We start from the raw sequence: 15,694 nt of genomic DNA on the forward strand, positions 1-15,694 counted from the left end.
GGCCCCCACGTGTGAGCTCTGCACGCCGGCCCCATGTGAGAGCTAGAGGCCGCACTGTTATGTGAGAGGAAGGGGCGATGGGGCTGGGGGGCTTTCGGAGAGGGTGCCGATAGAGCGGGGAGCAGGAGAGTGGGAGGGAGCTGGTGAAATCGGGGGGCAGCCAACGCAATCCAGGCAGAAGGAACAGCACGTGCGGGGGGCCCGTGGAGGAGGAGGCTCTGGTCTGCAGACCAGAAAGGTCCGTGTGGCCGAGGGGCAGCGGGAGGGGCAGGCTCCCAGGGCAGAGCCCAGACAGCTCAGGTACGTGAGACCAGGCTCCACGGGCGGCTCTCCCAACGGACCATCCGACCTCGCCCGCGTGTACCCCCACCCTCAGGCTGAAGGAGCTTCGCTGCAAGTCAGCAGGGGAGCACCAGGCTGGGGCAGGTCGGAGCTTTGCCCATTTAGAAGCGGGGCTGACAGAGGAGCAGAGGTGAGGGGCAAAGGGCCGTGTCCCGCTGCTGGCACCAGCGGAGGCTGATGCAGGGAGAGTCTGCAGAATCCGTTCCTTATTTCCCCGGCAACAGCTCCTGCCTACAGGCTCCTCGCCCCCCTTCTTTCCCTGAGCACGCTTGCTCGGCAAAGCCCCGGGTGCGTTAGTGACTCGCAGAGTTTTTACTTGCTTCTCCCCGGCAGAGGCTCACCTACGACGCTCAGCTCGGCGCTGGAGAGGACGGCCCCGTGACTGTTCTCCGCGACACACTGGTACATGCCGGCGTCCGAGAGGTTCGCTGCGGTGATGTTGAGCGTGCCTTGCTCGATCTGGATTCTGTCCTGCGGAGGAAGAAAGGAGCACCAAACAATGACCTTCGGCAGCTGAGACCCGAGGCAACTTTGCTACATGTTCTCTCAAAGGGCCTTAATGGGAAGAAAATAGCCCTCATACAAGCAATTTTCGTAACATGATCTATTCATCTGTCAACTAAATTTGTGGCGGGTCAGACACTGAACAGAACAACCCATACATCAATTGGAAAATGGAATTTAAATTGCAAGACTCTCTTGAGTTCTCATTGATTTAACAGTGAAAGCATTCAGATTAATATCTCTGTGGAGTAGATGAACTTAACATTGCAAATGCTTTTTTACTCTGAGGCTTTGCGCTGCCCGGGGCTGAGGGGGCGGGGGACACGGCCAAGCGGACTGTTTAGCGTACCCAGAACCCCCCGAGATGAGCAGGCGGCCCTGGGGAGCGGGGGCAGACCGGAACAGCGCGGGAGGAGCCGGGGAGGTGTGTGCTAGAGGGAAGTTGGCTAAAACCAAAGCAGCGTTAGGGGTTCACCGCGCCCTTACTCCGGGGCTGAGGGCCGTGGGCAGGCAGCCTGCCCGCAGGTGGGGTCGGTGTCAGGCACGGCGGACGGGCCCCCAGGACACGCAGCCAGCGTCACCCACGTTCATAAGCACCAAAACGACACCCCTCCCCCACACCAGGACCGCCACTGAAAAAGTGGAATGGACGGGGAAGTACGAAGCCTCGGGGGCGACACTGAGCTGGGGGGCACCCGTCAGGCTCCAATCAGACCTAGGCCCGTGTCCCCTGACGTTAAACAGAGGGGGCACCTGCAGTCACCTGGGCGCCTGCACTTGCGGGTTTCAGTCTGGCTTCTAGGAGTGAGAGAGCCGGGCACCCCGTGGGCGGCGGGACAGGGCCGGGGGCAGGGGCGGTGTGGCGCTGTGCGGGGCTGGGCTCGTGGGCCTGCCTGCTGCTGTGGCCGGGGACGGCCCTGCCCGTGCCCCCCGTGGGCTCGTCCCCGGGGCCCAGTGCACGGGACCCTGGCTCTTGACCTGGGGCCGGAGGGAAAGGCAACCTTCAGCGGACATTGGAGCTCAGCAGGAATGTACGATAAGGGCGATCATTGTCTCTGTCCTTAGGCCCCCCGTCCTCCCGGCTGCATGCTGACCCCTCCCCCAGGTCGGCGCTGCGGGGCAGGCACCCCCGGGCCTCGTCAAGGCCCTTCTCCACAGTGCGTTCTGGGACGGAGCTTCCAGGGACCCCTTTCGGCCCTGGGCGCTGGTCTCCCAGGCCCGCTCTCTTCGGAAGCTGCCCTTGGCTGAAGGGACCTGCCGCATCCAAGGACCGTCAGTGCAGGGACACAAGGCCTGGCCTCCCTGTGGGGTCCGGGGGGGGGGGGGCACCCCCTGCAGGCCTCCGCTGCAGCTGCACTCTCTGGGGCCTCCCTGCGCTGACCTGGCTCCCCGAGTCCTCATGGGGGAGACCCTGCAACACCCCAGGGCCCCTTCTGCACACCCCCTCTGCCTCACAGTCTTGTCAGAAAGCCCCAAGGCAGAGAGCGATTTTTGAAACATTTTCAAAGAGCAAAGTCGCGTCCCCCCCACCGGGTCCTTTCCCTTAGAAAGCGCTGCACGGAACCAGCTCCGAGAACGTCCGTCAGGCAGACGCGGGCCGTGCGGAACCAGCAGACACGGGACTCGAGCATCGCGGCTCCGTTTCTTACCGAGGACGGGCTCTCAGGCCAGCTGCTCAGTGAGGCCCGTTTCACAGGCCTGCTCGTCTCCCCGTCGGTGAAGGGGAGGGACAGGAACACACGGCCTCGCCAGGGCCCGGGGCAGCGTCCAGCGTGACAGTGTGTCCGCAGTGCCAGGACGGGCCAGCGTCCGGGAGCACTGCCCGAGACGCAGGCTCCCAAACCCGTCGTGAGCGTTCTTCTAACCTGTCACTTCTCCTTGCAAAACAAATGGGCTCAGCAGAAGTTTTATTTCCTGGCGATATGTTTCTAAGATTTTACTTGGTCTGTTTTTTTTTTTTTTTTACTCGGTCTTTTAAAAGATGTATCTGCTTATCGTTTTAAAATATCTTGTTTATTTTTCTGGGCATGGTTTCTTCATTTGTCTCTGCGAGCACGGCAAACAGACATTCCTATTTCTTTGTTGACTGTTCTGTACGTTGGTTATCTTTCTCAAACATAAATTTTACATACGGTTGGGGATACTGGTTTGCAGACTCGTTCTTAAAAAGAGTTATTTTTGTGTGTTTGTCTTTTGCCCCCAATGATCACGCTGTGGCTGCCACAGCCTCTCTGAGCCCTGCCCTGCGGGGGCGCGGGGGCTGCTCAGCTCCTGTCCCAGGGTCCGGGGGCCTGGCCCAGGGCGGTCCACCCCTCTTTCTGGCTACATTTCCCAGACTCCTCTGCAGCGAGAGGTAACCATGTGTGTAAGGGTCCCACTAGCCGGGAAGCAGACTGGCCGCTTGTTTCACTGGGTCACAGTGCATGTGGGGGGCGGGCCACACCCCAAGGCTTAGCTCTAAAATTCCTGCATCTCGTCTCCAGAGAGGAATGTTTACATCTGAGGTCCCAGGCCTTCAGGCTGGGCCTCCAGTCCCCGTCGTCACTGTTAGGGTTCGCTGTTCGTGTGGCACTGGAGACGCTAATCATGGGTTCCCTTTGCTGTCAGTGAGTGCTGGAGGCAGGGGGTGTCTGCCTGGTGAGCTGCTGCACGGCAGGGTCCTGACGCCTGCGAGCAGAGGGGTGATGGGCCCACACTGCCGGGGGTCTCACTCACTCGTGGCCCCGTGCACACACGTGTCTCTCTCGGCACAAGCGTGCGCCCCAGACCACGCATACAGCTTCCAACAGCAAAGCCCGGGAGGCCCACCCGTGAGGCCCGTGGTCTGCAGCGGAGCGGCCGGGCCAGGCCCACAGCCCCTCTGTCACGTGCATCCACGTCCACGGCTTGCGCTAGGAAAGGCATCAGGCTGCAAGTTACTTTAGCCACGATGTGTCATTCTCCTGTTTCCATGGCAACGAGGCCACCTCAGCCGGGACAGTCAACAATGACGCAGTCACCGCCTGCTTGCTTACCTGCGAGAGCAGCGGGTCGCCGTTCTTCAGCCACCTGTACGTGGGCCGGGGCCTCCCGCCGGCTCTGCACTCCCAGACGGCGCTGTCTTCGATGGCCACCCGGATGTCGCTGAGTTTCTGGATCCAAGTAGGCGGGGCTACGGCGGCGCGGAAAGCAAAGGAAAGATGGACATTCAGTGTCGCTTCCACCTATTTTTGTCACGTGCAACCAAGGGACAAACGCTGGCTTCTGATAAAACGCCTTTTCCCGATGCTACGCAAACTGCAAGCCTGGGTGGGAGTTAAGAGGGCGCTTTTAGAAGACACCCCGCCCACGTCCCGCTCCGAATGCCGCCTGCGCAGCCCAGGTGGCGGGTCTCTGCAGCCCTCCACCCCAAGCAGCCGCCCCTCCGTTTTCCCTTCGTGTAGGACAGCGAGCCCACACTGCCCCCCGTCTTTGGCTGGGCCCCCATCCTCCTAGCTACAAACTACATTTCCCAGCTCACTCTGCAGCTCGAGGGGACCACGTGACTAAGCTCATGCCGCGGCACCTGTGCCGAGTCCTGAGAGCAACTTCCAGGTTAAAGGCTTAAAGGCACATGCCCTGGACTCCCACCGCCCCTTCCCACTGCCGTGGGCTCAGAGCTGGAAGCTGGGCAGGACAGAAATGCGGACTTGCCAGCCTGCGACCTTGAGTGACCTTGGGGAGCAAAGCAGCCCCAGACCCACCTGCCTGTTTTTGGAAAGACACGTGCATTTTGGGGTCTCGCTGTTACAGCAGCTCAGCGTGTCTCTAACTAACGCGACTCACTCCACACACGACATAATTTCTGTGACTCCTTCCTCCTGCAAGACCATCGTCATTTTTTATTACCAACTTATTTGCTGTCGATAGAATGTCATCCCCAAGTGTGTGGCCCTATAGTCCCAAATCTCTGAATGAGTCCCGAGTTTCACCAAAACCTGTGTACGAGCCAAGCCCTGCCCACGGCTGACACAGAAGTCAAGACGCCCACCCTGCACGCTGCCCTGCACCCCCAAAAGCATGCCCTGCTGCTCCTGCTTCCACAAAGGCAACTTCCTTTCCTCGTTCTCAGTGCCGGTGAAGACGTGCTCACTCCACATTCCAGAAAATGTCTTCATAAAGTTCACGCCTTTTGCCTAGAGCACAGTCACGTGACTGTTCACTGTACTGGCAAGAGATTGACGTAGAAGACCTCGAGCCGATTCCATGCAGAGGAGACCCTTCCGGTCACCCCGGAATTCTGCAGGCGGACGCCTACCGATAGGAACCCAAGGGTTAGAGCTGCCAGCAGTGTTGAATTAGAAGACGCCACTCAACGTTCTTAGCAGGTTTCCTCCGAACTTGGCCTGAGAGCCTTCGATCCGCGAGACTCCAGAGTCTCCCTAACTTGATTCACAATGAAACTTGCAACGCTGAGGCCAACTACCTCGCTCTGTTAATAGAAAACAAAACCAGAGAAACACACAAGTGCCTTCACCGTCAGAGGCCTCCAGGTTCCTGAGTAAGTGCTTCCTCCTCTCTCTGTCTAGAAGCAATTGGATGTTTTTCCAAGAAGAAAACGCGCTGTGCGAGTCCCCTGCCGACGGAAGCCTTGCTGCCTGCGAGGGGAGGCCGGGGCGTCGGCCGTCAACGCGGTTTCACGCGGACGCAGGGCCGTGACCTCCCCCGGCAGGAGTGCCCACGGCCGCTGTCCCGCGTCCTCTGCCGGAAATGCGGGAACTCACAGCCGTGGCCGGGGCGGCTCCGCCTGGGGGGGCCGGACGAGCTGCCCCAGTGGGGCTAAGGGCTGTCCTGTGCCGACCGCACATCCCGCCGGCGGAACGGGCACCTCCCCCACGGAGCCCAGGGAGAGGGAGCAGACAAGAGAAGCCCCAGAAAACGGTGGAATGCCGTATTCACTAAGGCGAACTTTTCAAAGAGAGCGAGGGAAGAGGAAACGGAAGGGCCGCTGTAACATATGAAGCGACGTCAAGTTGAAGTTCAAAGGGGAAACATCAAAACCACACGGGCAGAGGCAGGGGTGTCGATGCCTCCGATTTCCCGGACAGCCTTCCTTTCAAAGCCGCGGACACTCGGAGGAGCAAGCCTCGCGATCTGAGAAGGGGGATGGGGCCGGGCAGGGAGGCCTTGAGAGGGTGGGAAGAGACCTCCCAGGCGCTCACCAGCGACACCCTTCGGAGGGCTGGCTCTGCCTTTCCCGCGGGGCTGCGGACCTCACGGTGCCGGCCAAGGGGCGTCCACAGCTGAGTCAGCCTTCCCGAGACAGCGTCAGATGCTCCCTCTAGTCCTAAAGTAAAATCAATTCCCAGAAGCCCACTTTGAAATAATAAAGACTCGGTCCCTGGGAAGCAAGCATCTGCGCGTGGGCCTGGGGAAGGTCAGGAAGGGTCACGTTACGTAGGTGGCGAAGGAGAAGGTGGTCTTTCTCTTCACACACACCGGCCTGCGCAGGGACCGGACGAGGCACAGCTGAGCGGGTGGGGTTTCCGGGCAGAAATAAAATTCTGCGCCTCATGCAAAGGGCTCCTCTCTCTCCATGCGTCTCCGCGTCGCCCAGTTCAAAGTCCCTGGTTAACAAATAGCCTGTTTCAGCGCATGATACAAAGCCACGTTTCCTTTTTCCATGATGCCCGTGGGTCTGTGGAATTTATCTTATCTAGACTACATGTTATAACTCCGCGCCTCAATAACATCTCCAAGGAAGGCCCGTACTGGTTGGCTCAGCACAGTTATTTCAGAAAGAAGGTTAAGTCTAAATGCTGTTTGGGGCAATATCTGTAGGTCCCGCATATTAAAATGGAACCGCCTGCTTTGGCTATTTCCTGCTCTTTCAAGGCTTGAAACCAAAGAATCCCTCCTCTAAAAATCTCAAGTTTTATCCTCAAGCTACAAAGATAAGGTTAATGGCTGTGTTGAATTTGACCCCGTGACACTGTGAGTCTCTGGGATAGATGAACAGACTCTTCCTTTCAATCTTCTGTTCGATTAGCTGCCCAGAAATGACCTAAATCAATGCATGTATTCCAGCCACTGCCATCGCACCGAACAACAGTGTCTATCGCAGAGGAATATAATTTGAACTTTGCGGTCAAAGAGTTCTCAGCCCTCTCTGGCGCTGAGGCTCCGAAACAGAAATCTCTGATAGAAGCAGATGCCATCAGGAGCCTTAGAGCCGAGAAATTCAAAACACCTAAAAGAAAGGACGCGGCAGGAGGGCCCCTCGCGCAGTGTGACCGAGGTGACCACGGCCGTTCAGAGCGGCGCTGGCTGCTCCCAGGCCTGGGGAGACCGGGAACAGACTCCAGAGGATGCAGAATCGGCCAACGTGGCTTCATGAGTCTGAAGACAATCGCTTGGCCCCAGTTTGTCAGCTGTATACCGTTGCTCCCCAAATCCTGATCTTCGTTCTGGTCACAGAATCGCTGAGACGTTCTGAGTGTCCACCCTCCTCTGGACCCCAGCGCTGCCAGTACTGATGGCTGCGCTGTCGTCCATCAGTCGACCTTCCCGTACGGAGCCCTCCTGTCTCCTGCCACAGCCTGACTCCCACGGTGGAAGTCGCCAAAAAGAAGGGCTGGCTCTACAGAGAGCACTCATGTGTGTTCTGGGGCTGGGTCCACGCGTGACCCTGAGCTGCCCGGACGTCCCTGTCCCTTGGCTCCAGGCCGCACTGCAGCAGCCGTGCCCCACGGAGGATCCCATCTCGTGCTCTCGAGCTCCGAGGACTCCTGCCCCTTCAGCTAAATCTGCCCGGCTTTGTTTTAAATACTGAGAATCTCACGTAAAAGAGAAGTAACTGATGATTAAACCACACCGTACTTTGAAAAATTCTCTGCTGAGACAACCCCATGGGGTCGCTCTGCGGGGTGGGCCATGGGGGTGGCTTAGGGTTCCCATTGGAATGGAGGGGACCTGGCCTGGCCGGGGTCCGAGGTCCCTGGTTTCATGTGCCAGGTCTGCAGACGGCCTCTCCCGCCGACTGGCTTGGAGCCTCCGGGTCCTCCGTCCCCTTGGCTTCGCTCAAACCCTCCTGCGTACGGTCTCCTCGGCTCTGGGTTCCGTTCCTCCGCGCTTCTGCCTCTGGAAGCGGAAGTGGAGAGGCCACCACGCCAGCCCTCCACAGATGAAGACAGCAAACACCGCGTGAAATATAAAGACCAAACCACGGGAGGACACGTGGGGCCAACCCCAGGCGGGTCCGTTCTGTGCGCAGGAACCTGTCTCGACTGGAACAGAGACAATAGGGGGGAGCAAGCCGTGCCTGAGAAAGCGCGCAGGACTGGGAACGTGCTTTGCCGCCTCTGAACGTCCAGACCAGGGTGTGCTCCCTCCTCTACGCCCGCCCCCACCCAGGCCCCACGGCGGGTGTGCGAGGCCAGGGTGCCCAGGGGCCTGTGGGAGAGGCCACGGAGGGTGAGCTGGCTGCCGAAATCTCCAGCCGCTTCCCAGTCGCTGCTAGAAACCCTTCTGTGGGCAACGCCTCAAAGTCTCCGGCCACATCCTGCAGCCAAACGCTTTGGGAGGAAAACTGGTATCGGGGATGGCAAGCAAGGAGGACACTCACAGTTTTCGGCTTAAGCCACCGCACAGAGCAACTGTCATCAGTGTAACACGCCTGGTGTGTGTTTAAGCCGTTCCTGACGAATGACCCATCTACAGCCTTTGTTCCCAACAGCCGGCCGGATGGGACTCCGGCGTGTTCCCGTCAGCAGAGCGCAGCGCCCACCCGGCGACTCCCTTCCTGGGGTTTGCACAGACCCTCGGCGGCTTCCGCGTGGGCTCGACCGGCGAGCCCGTGCTGGGGTCCACGCTTCAGCCACGTCGGGGCCCGCGTCCAGGATCCGGCTGGGGGAGGGGCTGCTGCACCTGTGGTCCCCGGGGTGAGGGCTCTGTCACGCCCCACCCAGCTCAGAACCAAACGTGGGCCGTGTGCGTTCAGAAACGCGCGTGAAATCACTGCCGAGGAGGAGACACGACGAAGGGCTGACAGGAGCCCCAGCCCTGAGCCCGCGGGAAGCAGAGCACAGGGCGTCACGGGCACACACGCCAGGTGCCACCCGTCGGGCTCAGAGCCGGACGGCAGGAGCGGCAGCAGCTCCTCCGCGCGTGTTCCCAAGAGCCCCGTCCCCACACACGTCAGCCCACGGCTCCTGTCTGCTCGTCAACACCCTCGGCCCCTCCCCCGCCCAGAGCCGCCCAGCCAACGCTGGCCAGGTAGCGCACCCGGATTGCACAGGCCTGCGGGGCTCCCCCTCCCATTGGCCTGAGGGCAAGCGCTCAGCTCATGACCTGAACCCCCAAAAGGCCCGCAGCGGACCGCCCCTTGCAGGCTCTCACCGTAGAAAGTCAGCTGCCCCCGGGCCACGTTCCTGCCCCTGGAGTTCTCTGCCACACATTCGTACGGGCCGGCGTCCTCCTGCTGGAAGTTGGGGATCTCCAGAATCCCGCTGGACGCGTGTCTTCGCGCTTTGCTGGCTATCGGCTTCCCGTCCGCGCGCCTCCAGGAGATCGTGGGCACTGGACTGGAGCGGGAGGGGAGCAGGGGATGAGACGGGAGAGAACTGGGCCTTCTCCTCGCGCCTGCGCCCCGATGCGCCCTGTCCCTCCTGGTGACAAGTGGGGCAGCCTGCCTGGGACGGTGCTCCCCCAGCGCCATTCACGCGCCTGGCTCTGTGGCGACTCTACCCAAATGCCCGTCCCTGGTGTTGTTATGTGCTCGGTGCTTTTATTAAAATCAAGACCTTTCCTAGTCTTATAGGATGTAACCTGTCTTCTACGCAATATCGTCATGGAAATAAAAAGATTTTTATACGTTTGTCGTTTTTTTCTAGTGCATCCGCTTTATTCTAAGTCCCACGTGAGAAAACGAAGTGCCTACACACCGACGGGGCAGGTGGGGGACGGCTGCCGAGTCCTCACGTCCTTCCCACCACGAGACCCGGCCCCGCTCCCTGGGCCTGGCGGGTGCTTCCCCAGCCTGACCACTGAAACGGGCAGAGCTGGGCTGTATCCCTTTCAAGGTGAAGGTGGTAAGAAACTGGTAGCTTCCACCTTGTGCCTCCACAACCCACTTCGTGGCACGTCCCGACTTCCACACGCCGCCCACGAGGAGGCCAGTGTGGGGGAACTTTACTTAAAACAGCAGGACAGCAAAAGAAGCAATCTCTGGGGTCCTTACGTCCTGGCAAGGCACCCACCACCCCAGCGCCCTCACGGGGCTACAGCATCTGGAGCTGCGGGGGTGCTGCTGAGTCTGCCACCCGGGGCCGCGGGGGCGTCCTAGCGGGGCCCACCCTAGTGACTTCTGTATTCCCACGCAGAACAGGCGCAGAGAAGTCGTTGGGGAACAGACTCGCTTTCTTCCCTGGAAAACCCGAGGCGGTGATGAGGACGCTGCAGTGTCACCGTGTTGCGCGCACGCCAGGGGCACCTTAGTTCCTCGCACAGACACTGGCGCGTGAAACACCAGGGCGCTGACTGTCACCCATGGTGTCTTCGGGCTCCACGGGACACACGCCTGTCTCACACTCCTCCCAGTGATGCCCCAGACGGGTCTCTGCACGCGCGTTGGCAGCGTGGGCGCGTTTCAGCAGCAGAAGCACATGCCCGACGCTCTGTGGACCCTGGAGGAGCGCGATCTGGGCCTTCTGTTCTATTCCAGTGCCTCTCAGGTGGCCCAGACGCGGTTCCAGCCCCCGCCCGTCACCTGGGCACGCGTGACCCCAGCCCCCCTCCCCACGGGTGGTTTCTCAGGCGCCGCCTTACAGAGCGCAGTACCGCGTTCCCGCCGTGCAGAACCCGCTGTCGCCACTGCCCTGGGTGGGCTCCCTTCCCATGCGCCACATGCGAAGCACAGAACGGGGCCATAACGTGCCGTCTGGCAGTCGGCATTTAGCCTCTCAGCAATAAATCACGGGTTAAATCATGGGCACTGTCCATGTCTGACATGTTTTGCCACGTGACTATCATGTCTGTACAGAGTTTAATTGCACAGCCGTGTCATGATTTACTGAACATGAAAAATGATCAAATGCTCTCCGCACCGCACTGTGCCGAGGCCGGGCTGCGTGGCGGCTCATCCTGCCGTGCCTTTAACGTCTGGACACAGACGCTGCCATCAGACTTGAAAACGAAATTGAAAGGGAGAGGGCCTCTTGTGTGGTTGCTATAAACGCCACTCGATGTGACTACGGACTGCGTGCTGGTACGGGGCTGGGGCGAGGGCGTCACGGCCGGCGCGGGGCCCGTGGGAAGGGCAGGGAGCCGGGAGCCTGGCTGAGCCGGGGGTGCAGCTGCTGCAGAGGCTCACAGGCATCGTTAACGTGCACAGGGGACCCCCCAGTGCTCGCTTCAGGGGACAGTTCCAACCCTTCCCTGCAGGGTTGCTGGCAAGACTGTCACCGATTCCCCTCTCCGGGGCCCTCGGAGCGACCTGCGCTGGGAGACCTAACTGGTCCCCGGGTGGCCTCAGCCGGCGATAGTGCCCAGGCTTGATGGTCACGCTGTGAGTAACTTTCAGACGGCTCCGTGCAACAGCGACGCCCTGAGAGCCACCCGGTCTCCTCCCCGCGGGTCAACGCAGAAAGAGGAGACCGGCGATTTGAAAAGAGACCCGAGAAGCCTCGCTGAACCGCGGCTGGAATGAAGTCCCTGTTTTTCCAAACAGGGGTCCTGGCTGTTCCTCAGTGAAGGCCGCTGCCTTCCCGTCATCATGGACGGCGCGCGCATTACAGGTGGGAACACGGGGATGCAGGACGTTCCAGGCTTGCCCACGCGCCCCCCTCTCTAGCCATGTCAGGGGGCGTCCTGAGCCCCCTTGGCCCCCCGCCCAGGCCCCCCCTCTGTGCTGAGGGGGCACCTCTGCTGAGTTGCACAGAGGCAGGCTTGCTCCCCGGCCCCCGCAGAACCCGCGGCTGCGCGGGGGCCGCGCGGGGGCAGGGGCGGAACTTACTTGCCCAGCGCGAAGCACTCCAGCCTGGCCGTGGCGCCCCTGGCCGTGGGCACCGTGTCTGGGAACTGCACCTCGATCTTAGGCTCGTACTCGCCCATCACACCTGCGGACAAAGACAAGGAGCTGAGGCACGGAGCTGCCCTCACGGCGTGCGGAGGTGTTTCCCGGGTAACGCCGCGGCTCCCGCCCGTCTGTGGGCGCACTCATCCCTCCGTGTGCCGTGCGTCCCGCCGACGGCCCGTGGCAATGACCGTCCCCTTTCAAGCCCTGGAAAGCCATGAGGGCTGGTGCTGACGTCCACAGGAACACAGGGCTCAACCAAGCCGCTGCCAGAGCGAGACTGAGAGCAGAAGCAGCCGCGCGCCGCGCCTGTTTAAGTGCGATCCGCAGCGCGCGGTGCCGGCGGGGTCCGCGCCCCGGGTCCTGCCAACCCCTGCCTGAGCTGGAGTCTGGGCTTTTGCTAAACTCCACCGCAGAGGGGGCTTTTGGACCAACTTCCACAGAGTGGGGTTTTCTGCTAACAAAGAAAAGGAATCACAGAAAGGGTCTCGTCAGAAGTTTCCACGTTGGCTTTCTTGAGAAATGTGATGTAGATCCCATTAGTGTCAACATAAAGTGCTGGGAAATTTCTGATTAGTCGTACAAATGCCCTTGGCTGAGTTTACTATTTTTCTCCTTGTTTTGCCCCGGACTGAAGGAGCCACGGTGGGGTCCATGCGACTGTCCCGAGAATCTCTCCCCCTGCTACGCACTCCTGCCCCCCGTACCTTCAATGCCATTGGATTGGAGGCCACAGCCGCCCCAACCGCCGCCTCCCCGGCCGGAGAGGAGCAGAGGCGTCGGGAAGCTGCGGGCCGTGCGTCAGCTGCCAAACGGGGGGCTCTCCTCTGACCCCAGGAGGGGAAAACAGACCCCATGTTAGGGCTCAAACCCGCAGCTCTTTGGTCCCTTCTAATGACGTGCCGAGATGACCTGAGCTGTGCCAGGAAGCTCCGACCTCTAACGGCAGCGGGAGCGCGGGCCCGTGCCGGCCGGGGGCAGTCCGCTCGGTGCGAAGGCTGTGCCGTTTGCTAACAGATTCCGGTTTGGGCCGTTCACGATAAGCTCACCTCCTTTCAGGGGGATAGAGCCAGCTTGTCTTCCCCGAGGAGGCCTATTCACATTCCTCCCACTGCATAGTCCTTCATATTGCGTGGAACTACACAGCCTCTCTCTCCACCTGAGCCACGTGGGCCCGTCCAGGTTGCTGGGGCCACAAAGAATAGGCCAGTCTTTAGATACTTAAGGATACCATGTTCTCAGGGGCTGGGAAGCGTTTTCTGTAAGGCGACAAAGGCAGTGGCTTTCTTTAGGTTTCGTGAGTCACAGGCTCTGGGAGAGCCCAACTCTGTCATCAGGGTTGCAGGGCAGCCACAGACCATGGGTACAAAAATGACTACATGCCAGTAAAACCTTCCTGACAAAAACGGCAGTCGGCTGGCTGTTTGGCCCACGAGTCCCGGCGGACTCAGCCGTGGCTTCGAGGAAACGGGGAAGACGGAAAAGTTTGGGAGAATTCGTAGACGCGATAGACAAATGATCAGAACTAATGAGAGACTCCAGCACGCTTGCCAGATGGGGGAACAACAAGAACAATAGCATTTGCACACATCAGCAATGACTAATCAGAGAATGGGATTAAAAATAAGCTACCGTTCACAATAGCAGCAAGATGATAGAGAACCTAGGCATTATCCCAAAACACTCCACATTTCTATGGAGAAAAAACTGAAGCTTCATTTACCAAAGCAGGCCGCAGCGGGACGGGCCTGCAGGGGCGGCCTGCCAGCCTTTGAACAAATCGCGGCACCTGCCGCCTGGAATTTCCTTTCCTTTTTCTGCGGTTGGCCAGCCGTCCCCGGAAGGGAGGCTGACTGCCAAGGCCAGGCCAGGCTTCCTGGCCCCCAGGCTGTGGCTGGTGAATAATCTCGCTGCGACTTGGTGGCTCTTAGGATGAGAGACACTCCAAGGAACCTGCTTGGATTCTCTGCCCTGGCCAGGACGGCCCCACCGCAGCCTCCACCAGCGTGAGGCCCCCGAGCCGGACTAAACTCTGAGAACACAGGCTTCTGACGAACGCGTGGCAGGCACTCAATGCCTATTTGCTGGTTAAACGCGTGACGAATGCACATGTCAGGTCATCTCTGTTCTAGGCTGGATACCTCTCCTGCCTGCGTGGACTCCAGATCTCTCTGTCTGTGAGTGTGTTTCTCGGAGCTCAGTTCAATAATCAGTAACAAGTGAAACTTCAGGCCCTTTATTAACTGGGATTCCTCTGAGGCTGGAGGTTCTCAGGGGCTGACGTCACCTGCTTTTATTTCATGGGGCTCCACACATAAGACCTTACAGGTGCTTCCTAACTGACCAGCTCAATGACCTTCTAAGATTTTCGGTGCCTGTGGACCTAAGATGGACTTGACCGTGTCAGAGGTTCAAGGGTGACCACCAAGTGCCTTCAAAACAGCGGACGCCATTGAGAGACTATTAAATTAGACTAGCAATGCCAGTGTAGTGAACTGTGGCCTCCGTGCCTCAGGGGCACAGGCCAGAGGGGCTCTTCTTAAATAACTCTGTGCACAAGGCCACCTGAGCGCATCTTCTGGAAAGGTGCCCTCCCCCGGGGGTCTGGGGACAGAGCAGTGACAGCTTCGGACAGAGGTGGGCCCTTGCTTACCTTGTCCTGTCAACTGGTGTGTTTCCATTTTTATCCAGCGCGTCAGCTGTGACCAGCGCAGTAACGAGCGTCTGCCGCGTGGCCGACCCCGGGCCCTGGGACAGGCTGGGCACAGTGACAGCAGCAGAGCAGGGTGACAGGGACACTCACCGCACCAGACACGTCCTCTGCTGGGGACAGGCGCCGGCAGCCACCCACCCGCGTCTCTCTGTTGCCGAGAAGACGGCTTGCTCTGGGCTCTACAGATAATGACCAACCAACCCGTTTAGTGCAAGTGTTTTGGCAAACGCGCTGCGGGAAACCCAGGCCCTGCTCCCGAGACCTGAGCGGACCCCGTTTTCCCTCCTGCCCCCTCCCAGGCCTGGCGACCGCCCCCAGCTCCGTCCCTGTCATGCCCCCCCCTTCAAGCTGCCACCGTGCTCCAGCTGGGTTACCATGGCCGCCTTCTCCCTGGGCCTCGGTGTCCACTCACACCTGCATCACTCCCAGCCCAGGGTCTTTTAAAAACACACCCCCTCTCTTGCATAAACACCCCGAGGCTTTGCGTGGCGCCTGGAGTGGAATCCAGTTTTCTCTCCGCAGCCTGTGGCCCGGGTCTGACCTGGACGCCGGCTGCCCTGCACCCAGCGCGTGGTGCTCAGGTCGCTCCTGCGCTCTGCTCCCTGCACGGCCGGGCTGGATCCAGGCCTCGGGGCCTCTGCCTGGGGTGTGAGCGCAGCCTTCCAGGCCCCTCGCTCTGGCCTCCTCGGGCCCACTGCCCACCAGCCCGGCCTCAGATACATGTCGCCTCCTCAGAGGCTCTTCCCGAAAAGCCTGTTGACTAGACATCTCAGCCCCAGAGCCTCTGGTTTCCATCCTGGTTTATTTGTTCCTCTCTACAATGGCCAGATTCCTGCCTGTGCCTCTGTTGGTTGGCTGCCTGCCACCTGCGTGCCAGGAGATGGGGCGTCGCTGTCCTCACTCACTGGTGCCCAGAGGAGGGACTGTCACGCAGCCAGCGCTACAGAAATGTACGCTAAGTGCACGCATAAGTGAATGAATGGCTGGAATCGACATTACGGGCTCAAAAATATCACACACGCTGTTACTGCCAGGTACGCAGATCTCCGCAGAGGCAGTCTGCCTGCAAATGCCCTGCTGGGGACAGAGCTCCTTCAGCGCAGAGG

The 15,694-nt window shown here is 60.0% G+C and overlaps 1 protein-coding gene across 1 annotated transcript in view; it reads right to left on the reverse strand.

The window, feature by feature from the left end:
• CNTN4 (contactin 4) overlaps nt 1–15,694 on the reverse strand; it is a 162,484-nt gene that overhangs the window by 80,440 nt on the left and 66,350 nt on the right. The window contains exons 6-9 of the mRNA XM_090284972.1: nt 11,816–11,918; nt 9,202–9,386; nt 3,861–3,997; nt 684–813 (exon numbers count right to left, since the gene is read on the reverse strand). Coding sequence (XP_090141098.1) covers nt 684–813; nt 3,861–3,997; nt 9,202–9,386; nt 11,816–11,918 — 555 coding nt within the window. The remainder of the gene's footprint in view (nt 1–683; nt 814–3,860; nt 3,998–9,201; nt 9,387–11,815; nt 11,919–15,694) is intronic.

Source organism: Furipterus horrens, unplaced genomic scaffold, assembly GCF_987537825.1.
Source record: "Furipterus horrens unplaced genomic scaffold, mFurHor1.1.pri manual_scaffold_7, whole genome shotgun sequence".
In the NCBI taxonomy this organism is placed as follows: Eukaryota; Metazoa; Chordata; class Mammalia; order Chiroptera; family Furipteridae; genus Furipterus; species Furipterus horrens.